This window comes from Panicum virgatum, chromosome 4N (assembly GCF_016808335.1).
Source record: "Panicum virgatum strain AP13 chromosome 4N, P.virgatum_v5, whole genome shotgun sequence".
Taxonomy (NCBI): Eukaryota; Viridiplantae; Streptophyta; class Magnoliopsida; order Poales; family Poaceae; genus Panicum; species Panicum virgatum.
The window spans coordinates 16,294,975-16,312,437 of NC_053148.1; the positions used below are offsets into that span (position 1 = coordinate 16,294,975).

Sequence of the window (17,463 nt, forward strand, 5' to 3'; positions counted from 1 at the left end):
GAATACGGCCCAATATACACAATTTCCCTGGGTGGTCGAGCTTGACCCTGGGTCCGCTCGTGCTAGGCACACATCACAGAATTTGGATATCAATTTAATCATGAAAAGCATGAAACAGTAGCATAAATGTAAAATGATATCCCTTTTTTTAGTAACTGTAAAATGGTATTCCTAATGATTACTCGAGTGTTTTCTTTCTGTCATCGGTTGTTAGCTTTTGGGCCGTTTTATTCGAGCCATAAGCATTGTTGGATGCATTCCTCTAGCGGTCAGCTCGCGAGGATCAGCCACACACATGATCGCGCTTGCATGCAGCACCGCCGTGGCATGCGATTCTGGTGGCAAATTCCAATGAGACCAGACGTGGACCCATTTTACTAACATCAGCGAAACTGTTAGCGAGTTACGTCATGACCGCTGCCCCCTCGTACAACTGTTGTTGTGTCTGTGCCGATTGTTTTTTTTATAGAGGTTTCACTCGGAATTCTATGTGGTGGTGTCCGGTACTATTTCAATTGTTGCCATATATATTTTCAATTGATTTTGTATGTTTCTTGTTGCTTGGAGAATTGTTTGATTTTCTTTGTGTTGTCACCCAAGTTTTATGTCCTATCCTTTGTGGTGGTGTCCCATTGTTTTGCGAACGCGCTGGTAGCACGATGGTAACCGCCCGCCCGGGTTCGATCTCTGTTTGGGACGTGCCCAGGTGTCGCATTGGGAAATTTCCCTAGAGGGGTGCTGGGCTCCTGTGGTGTGTGTGGGTGTGTGTGCGTGTGTATGTCCCGGTAGGCGCGTCCTTGGACTTCTCGGCAGCCCATTTGCGTTGAGCGCGCGGTCAGCGTAGGTGCCCAACTCCTGGGTGCTTTCAAAAAAAAGAATCCGATTGATTTTTAGTTTCCTGTCACTCAATTTTGCCCTACTGCCTAATAGTACTACGTGGCTCCATCATATTGGTCTAAAATTCGGCTGACAGCATCCCAAGATTTTTACTCGATTGTTAGGTAGTCAGTCCCCCCACGGTAACAAAGACACGTACGGAGCTCCCACGTTCCTCTCTGCGCGCCAAGCCGCCAACGTGTGAACCCCAGGTCCAGTCCGCCGGCCAGGCCGCAGATCTGTCGAGCCGGCCCGCGCCGCTTGCCCCTCCACGCCCGCAGCAGCACGGGGATGGGGGGATTTTTTTTTTTTTTGAAAAACTGGGATGGGGGGATTGACCGACCCACCAGGCCACCACCCGCCGCCCCCGCAGGCCAAATACGCGCGTCGCCATGCCGCCCCGGTTCCCCACCGCCCGCCTCCTCCTCACCAGGCAGCTCCCGCTCCCGCACCGCCTCCTCCCACCCCCGCCTCTCCCCTTCTCGGCCCCTCGCGCCCTCCGCCTCCCTCCGGCGCCGCAGCCCCTTCCACGAGGCGCGCGCCGCTGCCGCTGCCGCCGCCCCCCGCTGCTCCGCGGCATGGCCTCCGCCGCCGCCTCCCCCGGGTCACAAGCCGCTGCCGCGGAGGCGCCGGCCGCCCCGCGGCGGTTCGCGCTGGAGGAGCTCCCCTGGGACCACTCCTTCGTCCGCGAGCTGCCCGGGGACCCGCGATCCGACACCCTCCCGCGGGAGGTCCACCCTGCCTCCTCCTCCTTCCTCAGCGCTCGCTGCTTGGTTCTCGTTTCCTTTGTATTAAGTTCGATTGCCTGATCTACTACTGCCTGGCCTGGATTGCCGCCGCAGGTCCTGCACTCCTGTTACTCTAAGGTGTCCCCCTCGGCCAAGGTGGACGGCCCCAAGCTCGTGGCGTGGTCCGACGCCGTCGCCGACCTCCTCAATCTGGACCACAAAGAGTGAGCCTCAGATCCTTGTCGCTACACCTCTCGATGCCAACTCGCCTGCGGGTGAGACCTGGCTAGTTAAGGCACCAAATTACCCCACATTTTACCACTTCAGATATCACCTGCGGCCAGTGATTCTTGAAATGTGTCCTGATTACTTCCATTGTGCCTTCATCACTCCCGAAATCTTGACTCCAAAACTTAGATGATAGTAAAATTAGCTGTCGGTTCGTGACTACACTCAAATTGCACCCTTAGTTTTCTTTAAAACTTAAGTCGGCCTTGTTAAGAGCAACTACGCACATCTCTTTGTTCAAAGGTAACCAGTGGAGCTCATAGTGACCAAAGGTAAAACGTATGGTTAGAAAAGAAATTGCAAAAACATCCAAGGTACTATGAAGTCTTCGGAAGTTTGAAGCATGTCTATCATATAACTAAGGACCTGACAAGAGCTTATGTACTGTGGAATAGCCATTTTTTGAGAAAGAAACGGTGTCGCTAGACTGCTAGACACTTAAGCCTTTGAACATACTAAGGGCTCATCGTCTTATTTGCAAAACAAGTTTTGTTCATGACCACTTCATTCACTAGAAGAGATGCCATACTGCCAAAACTCTGTATGATATGGTGGTTTCTGTCATTTCACATATATGGTCGTTCCATATGGCATTTGGCCCACATGTAGCAAGACATTCCAGTTAGCAGATTCGATTCGAGCGAGTAAGTGATCAGCGCTAGCTGACATATTACTCTTAAGGTCTTTGATAAGCATTTTTAAATATTGGCACCTTGGCTATGAGTCTTTTTGACCTACAATCTGTTCAGTCTCTTTTTTTATTGAGCTGTTATATGAGTCTATCTGACCTATAATCTCTTCGCATTAATTATATGTACTTTAAAATTCAGGAGCTACTGAAATGTGGTTATTTCTTTCTCCTACCTTGTCTCCTGCTGTCATCCAATTCTCAGTAATCGTTCTTTTTTGCATCCTTGTTGATATTGGAGAATGGAAATTCATATTTGTTTATGTGCTTTGTTATGTATTTTTCAGGTTTGAAAGACCTGACTTTCCTCAGTTCTTTTCCGGAGCAACTCCACTGGTGGGAAGGTTTGTGATACCCTGTGTATATCCTTAATATTCGGTTTTGAACAGCAGTAATCAACCTTCTGATACGGATCAACCTGCAGTTTGCCCTACGCACAGTGCTATGGAGGACATCAGTTTGGCGTATGGGCTGGTCAGTTGGGGGATGGAAGAGCGATAACACTTGGGGAGGTTGTAAACTCTCGAGGTGAGAGATGGGAGTTGCAGCTCAAGGGTGCTGGAAAGACTCCATACAGCAGATTTGCGGATGGTCTTGCTGTCCTTCGCAGTAGCATCCGTGAATTCTTATGCAGCGAAGCTATGCATGGTCTAGGCATTCCTACGACACGTGCTCTCTGCCTAGTTGAAACCGGCAAATCAGTTGTCCGAGATATGTTCTATGAGTATGTCACACAATATCTTCATTTTCTAATCTATGTGGTTAAATCATTTCTCATTGCTGTGTCCCAATTATGTCAGGTAATTTTCATCTGATTTAGTCATAGATAGAAGGGGGGAAATGGGATAAATGGCTGTAGGCGATCCAGGTTATTTTAAGCAGAACGAGGTAATGGTGATGGTGTTATCTGTAGCGTTCAAAGCATATGAATCAAGGCTACTTGAGACACACATGCTAGCCGATGAAAAGCATTGGTTCAACTATTCAAGATCACTTTTAAGGAACTTATTTATTTATTTCTGCTGCAGACATGTGATTATTCTCTGAATGACAGCATGTTTCATAATTTTATTTGCTTGCTGCATGTACATTTGGCAGTGTGTTGGTTTCTGTTCTTCTTATGTTGTTGTTTAATGTTGCGAAGGGAATGCTGTGGTGTAGATAACATTTGTTAATACACTTCCACTATCTGCAGTTTATAATTCCGAATGAAAGCAGTTAAAATAGTTTAAACACCATGTCCTCTGTATACAGTGTACTTATTTAGATGCTTCTGGTGTTTAAGCTTTTATCTTATATACACAGTGGCAATGCAAAGGAAGAGCCAGGCGCAATTGTTTGTCGTGTAGCACCGTCCTTTATACGTTTTGGTTCATACCAAATACATGCTTCAAGAGGCAAAGAGGATCTGGAAATTGTTCGTCGTTTGGCAGACTATACGATACGTCATCACTATCTGCATCTTGAAAACATGAAGAAGAGTGAAGGTTTATCATTTGACGCAGCTATAGGAGATTCTCCAGCAATTGATCTTACATCCAATAAATATGCAGGCAAATATCTTCTTGTCATATTTTATTTTCTTTCAGTATTCTCATCGATTATTTGGAGAACTAAACTTTCCTCATTTGCAATCTGTTTGTAACAGCCTGGGCAGTTGAGGTTGCAGAGAGGACTGCTTACTTGATAGCCAGATGGCAAGGTGTTGGCTTCACCCATGGTGTACTCAACACAGACAACATGAGCGTGCTGGGCCTGACTATTGATTACGGACCATTTGGCTTTCTGGATGCCTTTGATCCTAGCTATACTCCAAATACCACTGACCTTCCTGGGAAGAGGTATTGTTTTGCAAATCAGCCTGATGTTGGTTTGTGGAATATTGCTCAGTTTACTGGACCACTATCATCTGCTGAACTTATTAGCCAAGACGAGGCAAATTATGTAATGGAGAGGTGGGTTTGTTGCTCCAATCTGGATTAACTATTTTCTGTTGACATCAACTACTTATTTGTGTGAACGTTGATTTTTGCATGTTGCAGGTACGGGACAAAGTTCATGGACGAGTACCAATCTATCATGACCAGAAAACTGGGCCTGACCAAGTATAATAAGCAGCTAATAAGTAAGCTGCTTAACAACTTGGCAGTTGATAAGGTTGACTACACCAACTTTTTCCGTCTTCTTTCAAACATCAAAGCGGATCCTGGCATTCCAGAGAATGAGCTGCTTGTGCCACTGAAGGCTGCTCTGCTGGATATTGGGAAAGAAAGGAAGGAAGCATGGATTAGTTGGGTGCGGACTTATATTGAAGAGGTAGGTCACCTATTCTGTTCTGCTAATTGTTTTGTCCATGTGCACGTTTTTGCTATGTTGGTATTTTTGTTGTCTTTGGTGCTTGGATGTTGTTTTGGACATCGCTGCCATTTTGTGAAGTTGGAATAATCATTTAGAAACTGAAGTATCATGTCATTGGTTCAGGGAGAAATTTGCACTGATTTTTGGCAGTTGCATGCTTGCTGCCCTTGTGCTTCTGGAAGTTTACCTGCATTTCCACTGCATGCATATGTTTTAAAGTGGATTTAATATTGACATATTTTTATTTTCTATGCATTGTGAATTGTCATTTGCATGAGGTTCGTGCATATGTTTTAAAGTGCATCTAATGTTGACATATTTTTAATTTTTTATGCATTGTGAATTGTCATTTGCATGAGGTCCAGTGTCAAATAAGGTTGTGTTCTATACTTGTTGCCAGACTTGAACATTATATAGCTAATACTTTTCAGTATTTTTTATAATCTTGTGTAGTTCACTTGATGTCTGCTAATATTCTTTTAAATCATATAATCCTGTGGTATCAATGTTAAGTGAAATCTTCAGTCTAATGGGGTTATTCATTCTGTGTAGCTGGTGGAGAGTGGCATTCCTGATGAAGAAAGGAAAGCTGCGATGAACTCTGTCAATCCAAAGTATATTCTCCGCAACTATCTCTGCCAGTCGGCGATCGACGCCGCTGAGCAAGGTGATTACGAGGAGGTTCGTCGGTTGCTGAAAGTAATGCAACATCCATATGATGAGCAGCCGGGGATGGAGAAGTATGCACGGTTGCCGCCAGCCTGGGCATACAGACCGGGAGTGTGCATGCTGTCCTGCTCCTCTTGAACCCAGCATAAGTGCCGATGTTTATCACCTTCTTCCTGTATAGGGAATTCAGCTTTGTGCTATGACGATGTGTAAAGCATCACATGCTATTTTTACCGGTGATGCAAGAGTGTAAGAAGCTTAGTTGCAAATTCTGCACTATTTGCCATATTGTAAGATTAGTGAGGCTCGATCAGGAGTTGCCGTGAAGCGGAGCACCTGGCCTCATATCCTGTGTGGAAATGAAAATTTGGTGGTACAAGAGCCCTGGCGGCACCTCGCATCCGGAATTTTACCCGGCAGGATGACTGGATGAGGTACAGGCTTGAGGAACAAAAGAAATTATCACGGCAAGACTCTTAGCCCCTGTCATGCCTTCTGCGGCAAATCTGTTTGGTAAGCTTTTGTTTCTGTGTTAGGCTGTCAGCTTGAGGCAGGGTTTCGAGGCGAGACACCTCAGTGTAGTAACCATTTAGCAAGCTGGACTCACTACTATTCGGCTCTATCGTCCCTATGGGAATTGAACCCAAGACCTCTTGGTTTTTAGGCAGCTTCCCATCTTACCTACACAATGCATCTAACTCGAAATGTGGTACCTTTTTTTTTTTGAACTAACTCCTGGAGGGTCCTTTAGTCTAGGTTTGTGATATCAACAGGCTCCAACTGGGATAAAAGAGCCCTTTCGTCCCCAAGCCGTTGGAACCGAGATTAATGTTCATATTAGTTCCGGGCATAATACTGGCCGGAACAAATATAATGATCAAAATTTTTTCTCTAGTTATGACCGGACCCGGACAAGACCATGGGACCAAATCCAATTCGGTTTTGGAGGAAAAGTAGGGTGGATTCACAAGATCGAGTAGCCGCTACATCAACAAGCTTTACATTACACAAGGACAAGTGGTTCCCGGCCGGCCGGAAAGTCGTCGCCGCCGTCGGTCGTTGTACAGTTGCTGCACGCACGCAGGCAGTGCCCAGTAATCCACACACAGAAAACACCATCGATCTATCCAGTACACTCTCCCAGCGCAGCCCGTCTGCCCGTCGCCTCGCCTCGCCTCATCTTCGTTCTTCGCCGCCGTCGTCTCAGCTGAGCTCAAGGGTAGATCGTTCTGGGGATGATGATGTCGCCGATGTTGTTGTGCCACGGGTCGGCGAGGTGGGTGGCCAGGTTCTCCAGCGGCCCCGTGCCCGGGTACGCCGACTGCTGCACGCAGAACCCCACGAACGCCAACATCGCCAGCCGGCCTGCACGTACGTACGATGCCCAGTTATTAGTTAGCTAGTGTACTCCTTGATCAGGTGCGGCACATCGATCAGGTGCCTGGCATGATCGAGGGAGGCAACAAGGCTCACCGTTCTTGATCTCCTTGAGCTTGTACTCCTCGAACTTGACGGGGTCCTTGGAGAAGCCGAGCGGGTCGAAGGCGCCGCCGGGGTACTTCTTCTTCTCGGGGTCCTTCTCCATGGTGCGCTGGTGCTCGGCGAAGGCGATGGCCACGAACTCGATCACCAGGATGGTGGGCAGAGTGCCCCACGGCACCGGGTTGCCCAGGTACGTGGCCTGCCCGCCGGGCACGGCCGCCCACTCCTGCGCCTTCACCCAGTTGCCAAGCCCCAGCGCCTCCGGCACCAAGATCCCGGGCACGGCGAGCATGGCCCAGCGGCAGTGGTACACCTCCGACTCCTTGAACCGCTCGAAGTTCTCCGGCACGGTGGCGAGGCCGAGGGGGTCGAATCCGAAGTCCCTGGCCAAATTTTATACCGGAGACAAGCCAGCTCGTCAGTTTAGAAAATCTGCAGAGCACGCCGGTCCTCGACGCCGCCGGCCAGCTGAGCTATAGCTTACCCGGGGGAGGAGCCGTCGAGGTGGGCGGGGCGGGGCTGGCCGGGCATCCACTCGGCGGACATGGTGACGCGGCCCGAGGTGGTGGCGCTGGCGCAGAACGGCAGCCGGCCGGAGCGGGACGACGGCGCCAGCAGGCTGGGCACGCCCACGGCGCTGCAGCTCCGGAGCCCGCTCGACGACGCCATCGCCATTGCTGCTGCTCCGATCCCGCTGATCCTGAGGCCGAGACGAGAGGAGAGGGAGGAGTGGCGTTTGAGAGCGGGAGCAGAATCTGCGGCTGCTATTAAGAGCACCACCAGCGGCCGGAGACGAAGCGGGATGGGGGATATCCAAATGCTGCCCGCCATTGGCGGCGATATCCGTGTGCCCGCGCGTCATTGGGCCACGTTGGAGCGGGGTATCTTTGGCTGTCCGACGTGGCACTGGCACGGCCCTCCCCGAAGGAGGTGAGGCTTCCTGCTCGCAATGGTCCCGGCCTCTCGGCGCCGTGAGCTGCGGTCCACATATCTGTGCCTTGCTGACCGGAATATCTACAGGGCAATTCAACGTAAGTAACTTCTATCCACCAATCCAAAAGAGGATAAGGTGGAAAGATATTTTTATTGCTCCCCTGAATGTAAATTTTGCTCTAATTAAAGTCATGTACAACAGTCTAGACAGGTGTTGTCCATTTGATATACATAGACAGCTAAACAGACATCTTATACAACGGATCGTCTGTTTGGCTATCTGCAAGATATTTAATTAATTTTTGATACATAAATCATGGTGATTTAATATATAATTTGATCTTGTAGCCATTGTGTTGAGATGCAGAATAAATTCAAATAATTTGATCTTGTACACACGGACATTGCAAGCACACATGGGCGTCACTTCACACTCAAACTGCAACAGTTCACTCTCGGCCGTGAGCTGCGGTCCACATATCTGTCCGTGCCTTGCTGACTGGAATATCTACACAGCGACTCAGTGTAACTTTTATCCACCAATCCAAAAGGGGATCAGGTGGAAAGATATTTTTATTGCTCCCCTGGTTGTAAATTTTCCTGTAGTTAAGTTGTTAAATTAAAATTTTCATAATTCATTTTGAATCAAAAAATTACAAAATGGATACCAAAAGTTTTCTAAAAATGTAACCTATCTCAATTATCTAGATTCAATTTTTTATGTTCATAATTTTTTGTTGCTTGTTGTTATGCCTATTATTTTTGTATAACTAAGATTCAAATAGAGCAACAATATATAGCTTACATTTTAGAAATATTTTGGTACTAGTTGCATATTTTTATGATTAAAATAAATTAGTTTTATTTTTTAGATCTAATTAGATTTTTTTTATTTTTTTAAAAAAAATACAAAAACACGTTCAAAACCATCCTAAGGGCCCAATTTGCCCGGTTTCGATAGTTAGATGATCTTTGTTATCCAGTTGTAGTTGAAGGTTCCAAATTAGACGTTTACTATAGTTTGAGGGTGTAAATCGAACTTTTTTCACATATACATTGCACAAAGGCCTTTAAGAAATAAAGAAATTATTGCAAAACAACACAACTAGGTACACACACCCTTGATAACATCTATGATGAGGAACCCTAAGCCTTGATAGCCAAACTCTAGAACACCTTAATTGGAATTGAAGTTGAAACTATCATCAGCTTTCAGTCTGTGTGAAACCATCAACGTCGATTTTTATATTTGTCGGCTCATATGTACGTGACATTTTTTAATCATTTGGAGACAACTATTTTAATTTTTTATGAGGATATGACATCACTTTAGGGTCATCTCTTTCTTCTGTAATATAGCAATTTAACAATATTTTAGTCAAAATGTGAGGCGAGATTCTTTGTAACTAGATAAAGGTTTTTTTACTCAAATTCATTAATAATAAAGGATCCTTTTTCAGGCTTTTGGTTGGATTGCAGTTTGGGCCTCATTTGATGCAAAAAGTCCTTGAAATACGGTCGTCTCATGCACTTCATTTGGGGTGAGGGTGGTAATAGATTATGACTCTAATGCTCTCTTCACAATACAACTTTGATCCTTAATATTTTTAACTAAATATTATATAAAATTAGAGCACGGTTCTTTGAGGACCCGACCCTTAGATTATCTAAATAAAAAATTAAAGCCATTTACCGCTTATACACTTCATAAGCTAAGCATCACCAATATTACAATTTGCAACAGCAATGAGCAGCTTGCTCCGTGTATTTTGGGACAGGGCCGTCCTCGATCTTCGTTGCACATTTTTTTTTGAGAAACCGGATTGATATTTCATTTATATTCTCGGTGATTACAGCCCGTGTTACAAAGATGTCCTTGAAAGAAATAGGAATTACAGCCCAATCCTTGTAACCATCTCCCGGTTTTCCTCACCATCGGTGACTGGCATCCGCAACCCGAGGCCGGCCTCCTCCCCGGCGAAGAAAGAAAGTTTGTTGTTGCCGTCTTGAGCAGCATATCGAAAACAACATGCTTTGTTGTTGTTGAACGATCCGGCTGAAGATGACCGGCGGCCATCAAATCGTCGGGCCGTGGGGAACCTGACGCCCCAAGAACCTGCAGAAGCTTCAATCCGCCGGACGACGAAGAACCCCGAAGGGAAACTGAACCACCAAGACAGGTGGTAACTAGCAACCAATCCGATTTCATCTCTGGTTAGTAAGCAAACCTCTCCAAATCGATGACGACAAGAGAGGGACAAAAGAACCCAACGAGACCTGGAACTCCCAGATCCAGGGGACACACACCACTTCGGCTCATCACTGGCATCAGAAGACTCACCAGCGAGGCGGAGAAGAAGCCGGAGTTCCTTATTCCTCCGCTACAATCCCGCCTTCACCGTGCGAGAGCTGTTTGGGCTGAGTTACCTATAGTAAATAGGTACCTGTACACCGACCACCTCACTCCTCATTCCACGTCCTCTTCGGCGCCTGTCGAGATGCGCTGGGCTTGCCCGCGTACTTTACTGGGCCCAAACTGGCCATTTTCTCTCTATGCCGTCTCCTCACGCCAACTGATTTTCGGTTACTCATCTTTGGTTTTTTTTTTTTGACACCTCTCATCTGGGTACAGCTGTAGCATCTGTTCATACACGCACACACGCACTCCCCTACACACGCACACCACACTCACACCACACGTGTACAATCAGACCTACAACTACACACAGATATGAAGATCGCGTCCTTCTAGATATCACTGGAAACCTCCAAGACTCCGTGTGCGACGGGCGCGTCACAGTCCCTTTGTGGCACCACGCGTGAGAGACAACGGAGATTATTAAAGGTACTGAGAACAGTACCTGATGAGGCACGCGAGTTGCGATTCCCAGGAATCGAACCCGCGCCCGGCCGCTCGCGGGTGCGCGAGCGAACCAACTGAGCTATCGCTCGTCCTCCTTTGGTTGTTAAAGCTGCTAGGCCCACATCATCTCAGAGCCACCAAATTTTCAACAAAACAAAAGGCAATGCAGACGAAAAATAATAAGCATAAGCACCGAAACTTGTCAATGCTGTCCTTGCTGCATACTAGTATGATTTTTTTTCACAATGAAGCGGAGCATTTACTCTTGCTATGAATGCACTCGCTCTGTCATAAAATTGTGGTCTGGCGATTGTACTGGACCACTGTGCAAAACCGTCTGTCCAAAAGTTTCCGTTCTATGCATGCTGAAGTCAGGAATTAATGACTGTAATTTTGGTGCACACAGCCAAAGCCAAGCTAATTTGAGTGCCGTATCAGTCGAATAGTGATGACACATCTGCGAAAAGGGTTTCTTGGGATAATTAAACTTTGATTTCACCTCCCTTTTACTACATTTTCTGATCCACCTATCTAACAAATGGACCCTTGGGAGGGTTTGTCAGAAACTGCTTCAGCTAGTGAAGAAAAAAAATTGGTTTCATCCAACCTTCGTTCACTTTTGTCTAGACTTGTGAAACGACTCCATAATGTATTACCTCTTTTTATGAAAAGCGGATCAAAAGCTATTCTAACAAACCCTAAAATTTGATTATTATGTGCAGTTAAATAGATGTTGTACTATTAATCTATAATAGATCCCCCACAGTTCTCATTGTTTGTGTATGTGAACCAAACAAATATCAAGAATGGATGGAATAACGAATTAGCTTTTACAATCAGCTTGTTTGGCTGGCTAGTCAGCCAATCAGTGTTTTTCTCGCACCAAATCAACATCAGCATCAGTCAGCAATATTTTTCTCTCACAACAAATCATCGCTAGCCACTAGCCAGCCGAACAATACCAATATATTCGAATACAAGAAAGTGATAGTAGAATGTTGCACTTAGATAACAAGGTGACTCTTTCTTTTTTTTTAAAAAAAAAAGGCTAAGATCTACTCTGTGAATGTAGTAATACATTTATTTGTTGTAGATGATAGTTCCATAGTACTATAAATTTTCTATCAATATGTGTTATTAGCCATAATATCAATATATCCAAAAAAAATAGTATTGACCAAAGGTGCATATAGATGCCATCTGTTTAAGAAGCATAAATAAATTTTTGCAAGATAGTAACTAACCAATATAGGCGTGCTATTTTTATAGATGGAAGCATCCTCAGTTGTTACTGTTACATACCTCATTACAAAGTTTAGACAGTAACATCATTACGGTTGGATCAGCTTCGGCAAGGCAACACATGGAAGAACACCTGTAATCACTTACATTGATTCAGAAACACGCCCATCAACAGCAAATGAACGAACACAAAAGCCCTGTTCGCTGTACTGGTGCTGGAGTGGTGTGAGAGAAAAATACTATTGGCTGGCTGGTGGCTGGAGGCTGCTGCTGGAGTGGTGTGAGAGGAAAACACTGCTGGCTGTAGCCTTGGGCACAAAAAACCGAGAACCGAGGACCGAACTGAAAAAACCGAGAACCGGAGCTGAACCGAACCGAAACCGAGAATTTCGGTTCCTAGTTCTCAGGAACCGAAATACTCGGTTCGGTTTCGGTTCCTAAGCCGTTTAACCGAAGAACCGAGCCCATCATACATTTAGCCCATGAAGGAATGAATCTGGCCCAAGGCCCAAAAGAAAACCCTAACATCAAGCCACCCAGTCCCGTCCCGTACCCCCCACCCGGCCACCCTGCCCATCCTACCCTGACCCCCGACCCCGAGGCGGCGAGGCCCCGAGCCCCCGACGCCCCGTCCCGGCGTCCCCGACCCCCGGTCCCGACCGGCGCCGGCGGCCACTCCCCAGACCCCAGCCGCCGCCCCGCCCTCTTCGGCGGCCACCAGCGGAGTGCTCGGCTGCCCACCAGCACTGGGTCCCGCCGATTCGAGCGGTGGCGGGGGACCGGCGGTGATGGGTCAGCAGGAGGAGGGCCCGGTGGCGGCGATGCGGTGCGGGCAGGGGTGAAGTCGCAAGCTGCCGCCCCTGTCTCAAGGAGATCCAGGCGGCGGTACGCCCGATTCACGCGTTGCGCGGGGCGCGGGCTCAAGCCGCCGCTCCTGGCGCACGCGAGGAGTTCGGTTCCATCGGTTATAACCGAAACCGAACCGAAAGAACCGAACCCGAAGTTCTTCGGTTCTTAGTTCTGAAAAGAACCGAATGGTTTCTGTTTTTCAGGAACCGAACTTCTACAAGAACCGAAGAACCGAACCGATGTTCTAACCGAATGCCCAGGGCTAGCTGGCTGGAGCCTGCTGGAGCATAACATGGCCAAATTCAATAGAAACTTTGAACTTGGAATAAAGAAAAGAAAGAGAAAATAATGACAAGGGGGCGTTGAAACCACCAGCCTTTGCGGTACTATGAAACATGCTGACGGATCTTGGCAGCAGCAGGTCATTACTAGCCCCTGGTTTGGTTGTTCCCTGGCTGTCAGTCTTGGGATCCTTGCTGCCCCTTCTCCGGCCTTTCGATGTCCCCGAGGGCACCTGTCAGGGGCTACTGCAGCAGTGCCCAGTGGGGGGGGGGGGGGGTGTGGACTGTGGAGTGCAGCTCACTCGTTTTCAACGGTTGGTAAACAAAGCGCAAAACTGAGCAACCGAGTGACAGCTCCACACAAAAGCAGCTCCAGCAAGCAAGCAAGCCAGCACAGGCACAGGCCCCCTCCCTCCCTCCCTCAGCCTCTCTCTCATCGCGTGGTGTGTACAGTGTCCTGCCGCTGCTGTCCCGCAGGGGAGCTCACAGCTACTGTTAGAGCTCAGGCACCCAGGCTCCATATCACCCCTTTCGCTGCGCTTCTCAACGGTATTTTCTTCTCACACCACCCAGCAACAGCAACCAACCAACAATATTTATCTCTCGCACCACCCGCGGTAGCATCCAGCACCAGCACACCGATCAGCACCGCCTGCTCGTTCAATAATCTTCCAGCTTTCCCCAAACAGCGCCAACCTTTGGCTATTGGCCTCTGCTTCCTGATCTGTGGTGGGTCTCCCGGTGTCTCAATCTCAGTCCAAGATCAGTGCCAATCTATCTCGAGCACCTTTTCTTTTCCCCTTCGGTGCTAGCAAAAAAAAAAAAATCCCATCCTTTGACCGCTGGAGCTTGGGGAAATGGGTTTTGCAGCAGCATGTTTCTTGAAGGGCATGCTATTTTGATGCAAGGTCAGCTTCTTTCTATCTCCTCTATTGCTTAGTAAACCATTTCAATGGTTCTGCTCTAACCTGTTCTTAAAATTTCTGTGTTCTACTGGTGCATTCCCATCTGAGTTTAGAGATTTATTGGGGTATTTGTTTCCTGAGCTTATTGCTATGGATCTAAGTGCAACTCTGAGATTAATCTATCATCCATTCTTGAATATTCAATCATGTTCTAGTTGGGTTTTACAGTAGGCTCATCGATATTTCTCGTGCAGATTTCTAGATTGTTTTGGCTGCACTGTCCTAGAGCCAGTGAGATATTTTGTTTAAACAAGGAAGCAACAGAATAGGCCGCATCTAGCTATCTTCATTCACAGCTTGTAGCTTCAGCTGTTGCCTGGTGCACGCATCTGCAGGACTGCAGCCTCTGCTGAATTGAATCAATGGGTAGGGGGAGGGGCAGAGGGAGGAAGCAGCTCACCAATGGCAGGACCCATGAGGACAAGGGGAGCAGCGGTGAGGAGGTCGTCGTGCCTGCAAGGAAGAGGAGGGGGCGGCCCCAGAAGCGCGTCGCCGCCGAGAAGATCATTGAGGCGGAGGTGAAGAAACTGGAGGAGGCTGATGACGGCGATGAGGACTATGTGGTGGGAGCAGGGGATGGTGCCAAGCTAAAGGGTTCCACAGGGGTTGGTACCAACAAGAGGAACAGGGTGCCCAAGGAAGAAGAAGAGGGTTCAAATCTTGACATGGAGGAGAACAGCTCGAGCACTCGGTCCAGCAATGATGAGTCGACCAGGTCCAATGGGTTCCGGCAATCTGGTAGCCGCCGGAAGAGCACGCCACGGCGGGCGGCGGAGGCGGGGCTATAGTTGAATTCAAATGGAATAGATTCTTGGCTATCAATTAGGCAGCTGCTCTTCAATTTTGCCACCTTCATATATTTTAGTAGTAATCTTCAATTTTTGTAATCTTGGTGTTTGCTAGGTCCTGCATGAGTGTAAACATATACTGATTGCAAGTCATCAGAAGTTTTGCTGATGTTGAAGAAAATGTATGAACTACTGGAGCTCCACATCTAGTTGCTATATGCTACTGTATTATCCATGTCGTCTTCTCTTGTGGACAGGTTGAATAGTGAACTGATTGGTAAGCACCATGTTTTGCTTCACATCAGCAAACTGTGCTAGCATAATTCCTTAAACTTTGATTCGGCCAATGGGCCTTTTCATTGCCGTTTTATCACAGTTGGATTCTTTGGTTGTACCATGAGTTCATACGTTTTACCAAATCAGGATATCATGAGTTTTGACATAGCTTGCCCAGCTATGCCCAGACCGGGATGTTTGTTATGATCATGGTGAAGCATGTACATCTTGGATTCATATGGATTTTGTTTGTCATCCATTCCGGTTTGTAGCTGTAGAAGAGTGTCAACCATGTATCTGCAGGACTGAATTTCAGCTGGAGTCCTGACTGGAATCTCCTACCAATTGTTACTGTGAGCCAGTAGTCCACCACAGCACTACTGTAAGCACTACTGTAAGGATCGATAGCACAAGAGGGGGGGGGTGAATTGTGTCTTTTTCAAATTTCTAAAGCGATATAAATCAACCTTAGCCTATGCAAAAACTAGAAGGCCCAAAATCACAAACCGGTCTAGCTAGCTACTCAAGATATGAGAGATAAAACTAGTGTTAGCCTAAGCAAGGTAGAGCTAAGCTATGATCTCTAATGTCAAGCACATGAAAATATAGAAAGAATGTAAATGCTTGAATGTAAATAGGGATCAAGAGACAACCGGATTTTTTCTCGTGGTATCGATGTGTTGGCACACACCCCTAATCCACGTTGTGACACTCACTAAGAGTCTTGTCACCTCCCAAGTCACCAAGACAAGGGTGCTCACTAAGAGTCTCCGTTCGCCGTCCCGGCATGGTGGAGCTCAAGCCACGTACACTCTTCTTCTCCGGGCTCCCACAATTCTTGGCAAGCTCCGAGAGAATCACCCCCGATCACCAAGATCGCCTAGGTGATGCCAATCACCAAGAGTAACAAGCTAGAACCTTCACTTGAGCAAGAACCGATCACCAAGAGCGGATGCACACAAGCTTCTCCCTACTCAAGTCCTTAGCCTTACTTCTTGGATGATTGAATGATCAATTGAGTGGAATTAAGGCTCTAAGTGTCTCTCAACTATAGAGTGTGTGTATGAATGTTGCCTGGTGTCAAGAGAGAGTAAAATGACCCATTGGAGGGGGTATATATAGGCAGCTCACAAGTATAGAGCCGTTGGAGAAAAGCTGCCAGAAAAAGTACACAACGCCGGTTAATCCGACGGTCCCTCCAGAGTAATCGCCGGTTCAATCGATGAATGTAAACAACCTCTTTGAAAAACTGGCCGTTATTGCACAGGCAATTTGACCGACGTATCATCGGTTTAACCGGTGAATGTAGCTGTCCACTGATTAACTGAAAAACCAACTCTCTGGACAACTACACCGACGTTAACTCAAATCCATCGTCGGTTTAACCGGTGTGTATGAGCTCAGAAACCCCAAAAAAACCAATGTTCTGGACAACAGCACCGACGTTAGTTTTGAACAGCGTCGGTTAAACCGGTGAATACAGTGTCTAGGCTTCAGTGACTGCGTTTAACCGACGTATAGAAAAGCAGTAGCGTCGGTTAAACCGGTGATAAGACTTTTTCTTGATTTTGTCTGTTTTGATTTCAGTCTCGAGTGAAATCCAAACTTTCTTGAGATATGAGTTGAGTAACACTTGTTTGAGCTTCCAATAACCTGAGTGACCAATGTGAGCATCCATTTTTGATTGACCATGTCCATGCTTAAGTTACTTGGCCTTAACCCCTCTTAATAGTGCGACCTCTACAAAACTATAAAACCTATACTAACCTAAGTGTTCTTCTCAACCTTGCGACACTTAGGACTAGAAAGATCCTTAGACTTGTTATATACTTGAGTTGATAACCGAGATCGCCTTTTTGAATAATGAAATTGAGGGGCCTCTTTAACATATGATCCAATGAGCGATAAGATTTCATTAAGCTTCACAAACTCATTAGTCACAATAATGGTTGTCATTAATCACCGAAACATACCTTGAGGGCCTAGATGCTTTCAATCTCCCCCCTTTTTGGTGATTGATGACAACACAAATAATAACTTAAACGAGTAAAGCAAGAAAGATTAACGCACAAAAAGAAAAGCACAAAGAGAACGAAGGCTCGAACAGAATCCATAGACATGTCATAAAGAGCAACACGCACAAGAGTCTAATATACATGTACATGAACTAAAAGCCA

General features: G+C 46.8%; 3 protein-coding genes across 4 annotated transcripts; 2 read left to right on the top strand and 1 right to left on the bottom strand.

The window, feature by feature from the left end:
• Positions 1–1,192: 1,192 nt before the first annotated feature.
• LOC120670822 (protein adenylyltransferase SelO-like) lies at positions 1,193–6,112 on the top strand. Its single transcript, XM_039950987.1, has 8 exons — positions 1,193–1,607; positions 1,719–1,828; positions 2,868–2,924; positions 3,005–3,304; positions 3,886–4,133; positions 4,229–4,535; positions 4,623–4,896; positions 5,491–6,112. Exons 1-8 carry the CDS (start codon positions 1,269–1,271, stop codon positions 5,743–5,745), a joined length of 1,890 nt encoding a protein of 629 aa, XP_039806921.1. The 5' UTR covers positions 1,193–1,268; the 3' UTR covers positions 5,746–6,112.
• A 417-nt stretch (positions 6,113–6,529) lies between these two features.
• Positions 6,530–7,935, bottom strand: LOC120670823 (chlorophyll a-b binding protein 1B-21, chloroplastic). Its single transcript, XM_039950988.1, has 3 exons — positions 7,574–7,935; positions 7,081–7,472; positions 6,530–6,972 (listed from the first exon to the last, which is right to left on the bottom strand). The coding sequence occupies exons 1-3, from the start codon at positions 7,918–7,920 to the stop codon at positions 6,821–6,823; spliced, it is 891 nt and encodes a 296-aa protein (XP_039806922.1). The 5' UTR covers positions 7,921–7,935; the 3' UTR covers positions 6,530–6,820.
• A 5,710-nt stretch (positions 7,936–13,645) lies between these two features.
• Positions 13,646–15,297, top strand: LOC120670868. Of its 2 annotated transcripts, none has more exons than XM_039951044.1 (2): positions 13,646–14,165; positions 14,558–15,297. In XM_039951044.1, the coding sequence occupies exon 2, from the start codon at positions 14,585–14,587 to the stop codon at positions 15,008–15,010; it is 426 nt and encodes a 141-aa protein (XP_039806978.1). In that variant the 5' UTR covers positions 13,646–14,165; positions 14,558–14,584; the 3' UTR covers positions 15,011–15,297. The 2 variants fall into 2 exon arrangements, with proteins under 2 accessions (XP_039806978.1, XP_039806977.1); XM_039951043.1 differs by having other exon boundaries at positions 13,648–14,165; positions 14,417–15,297.
• The last annotated feature ends 2,166 nt before the right edge of the window (positions 15,298–17,463 follow it).

What these genes read in the sequence shown, in the direction of transcription:
- LOC120670822 (XM_039950987.1), top strand. Translation starts at nt 1,269, where the DNA reads ATGCCGCCCCGGTTCCCCACCGCCCGCCTCCTCCTCACCAGGCAGCTC. An exon ending in CCGACACCCTCCCGCGGGAG is followed by an intron (nt 1,608 to 1,718) that starts GTCCACCCTGCC and finishes TTGCCGCCGCAG; the next exon opens with GTCCTGCACTCCTGTTACTC. An exon ending in TGCGGACTTATATTGAAGAG is followed by an intron (nt 4,897 to 5,490) that starts GTAGGTCACCTA and finishes CATTCTGTGTAG; the next exon opens with CTGGTGGAGAGTGGCATTCC.
- LOC120670823 (XM_039950988.1), bottom strand. Translation starts at nt 7,920, where the DNA reads ATGGCGGGCAGCATTTGGATATCCCCCATCCCGCTTCGTCTCCGGCCG. An exon ending in CTCGACGGCTCCTCCCCCGG is followed by an intron (nt 7,473 to 7,573) that starts GTAAGCTATAGC and finishes AAATTTGGCCAG; the next exon opens with GGACTTCGGATTCGACCCCC. An exon ending in GCTCAAGGAGATCAAGAACG is followed by an intron (nt 6,973 to 7,080) that starts GTGAGCCTTGTT and finishes ACGTACGTGCAG; the next exon opens with GCCGGCTGGCGATGTTGGCG.
- LOC120670868 (XM_039951044.1), top strand. Translation starts at nt 14,585, where the DNA reads ATGGGTAGGGGGAGGGGCAGAGGGAGGAAGCAGCTCACCAATGGCAGG.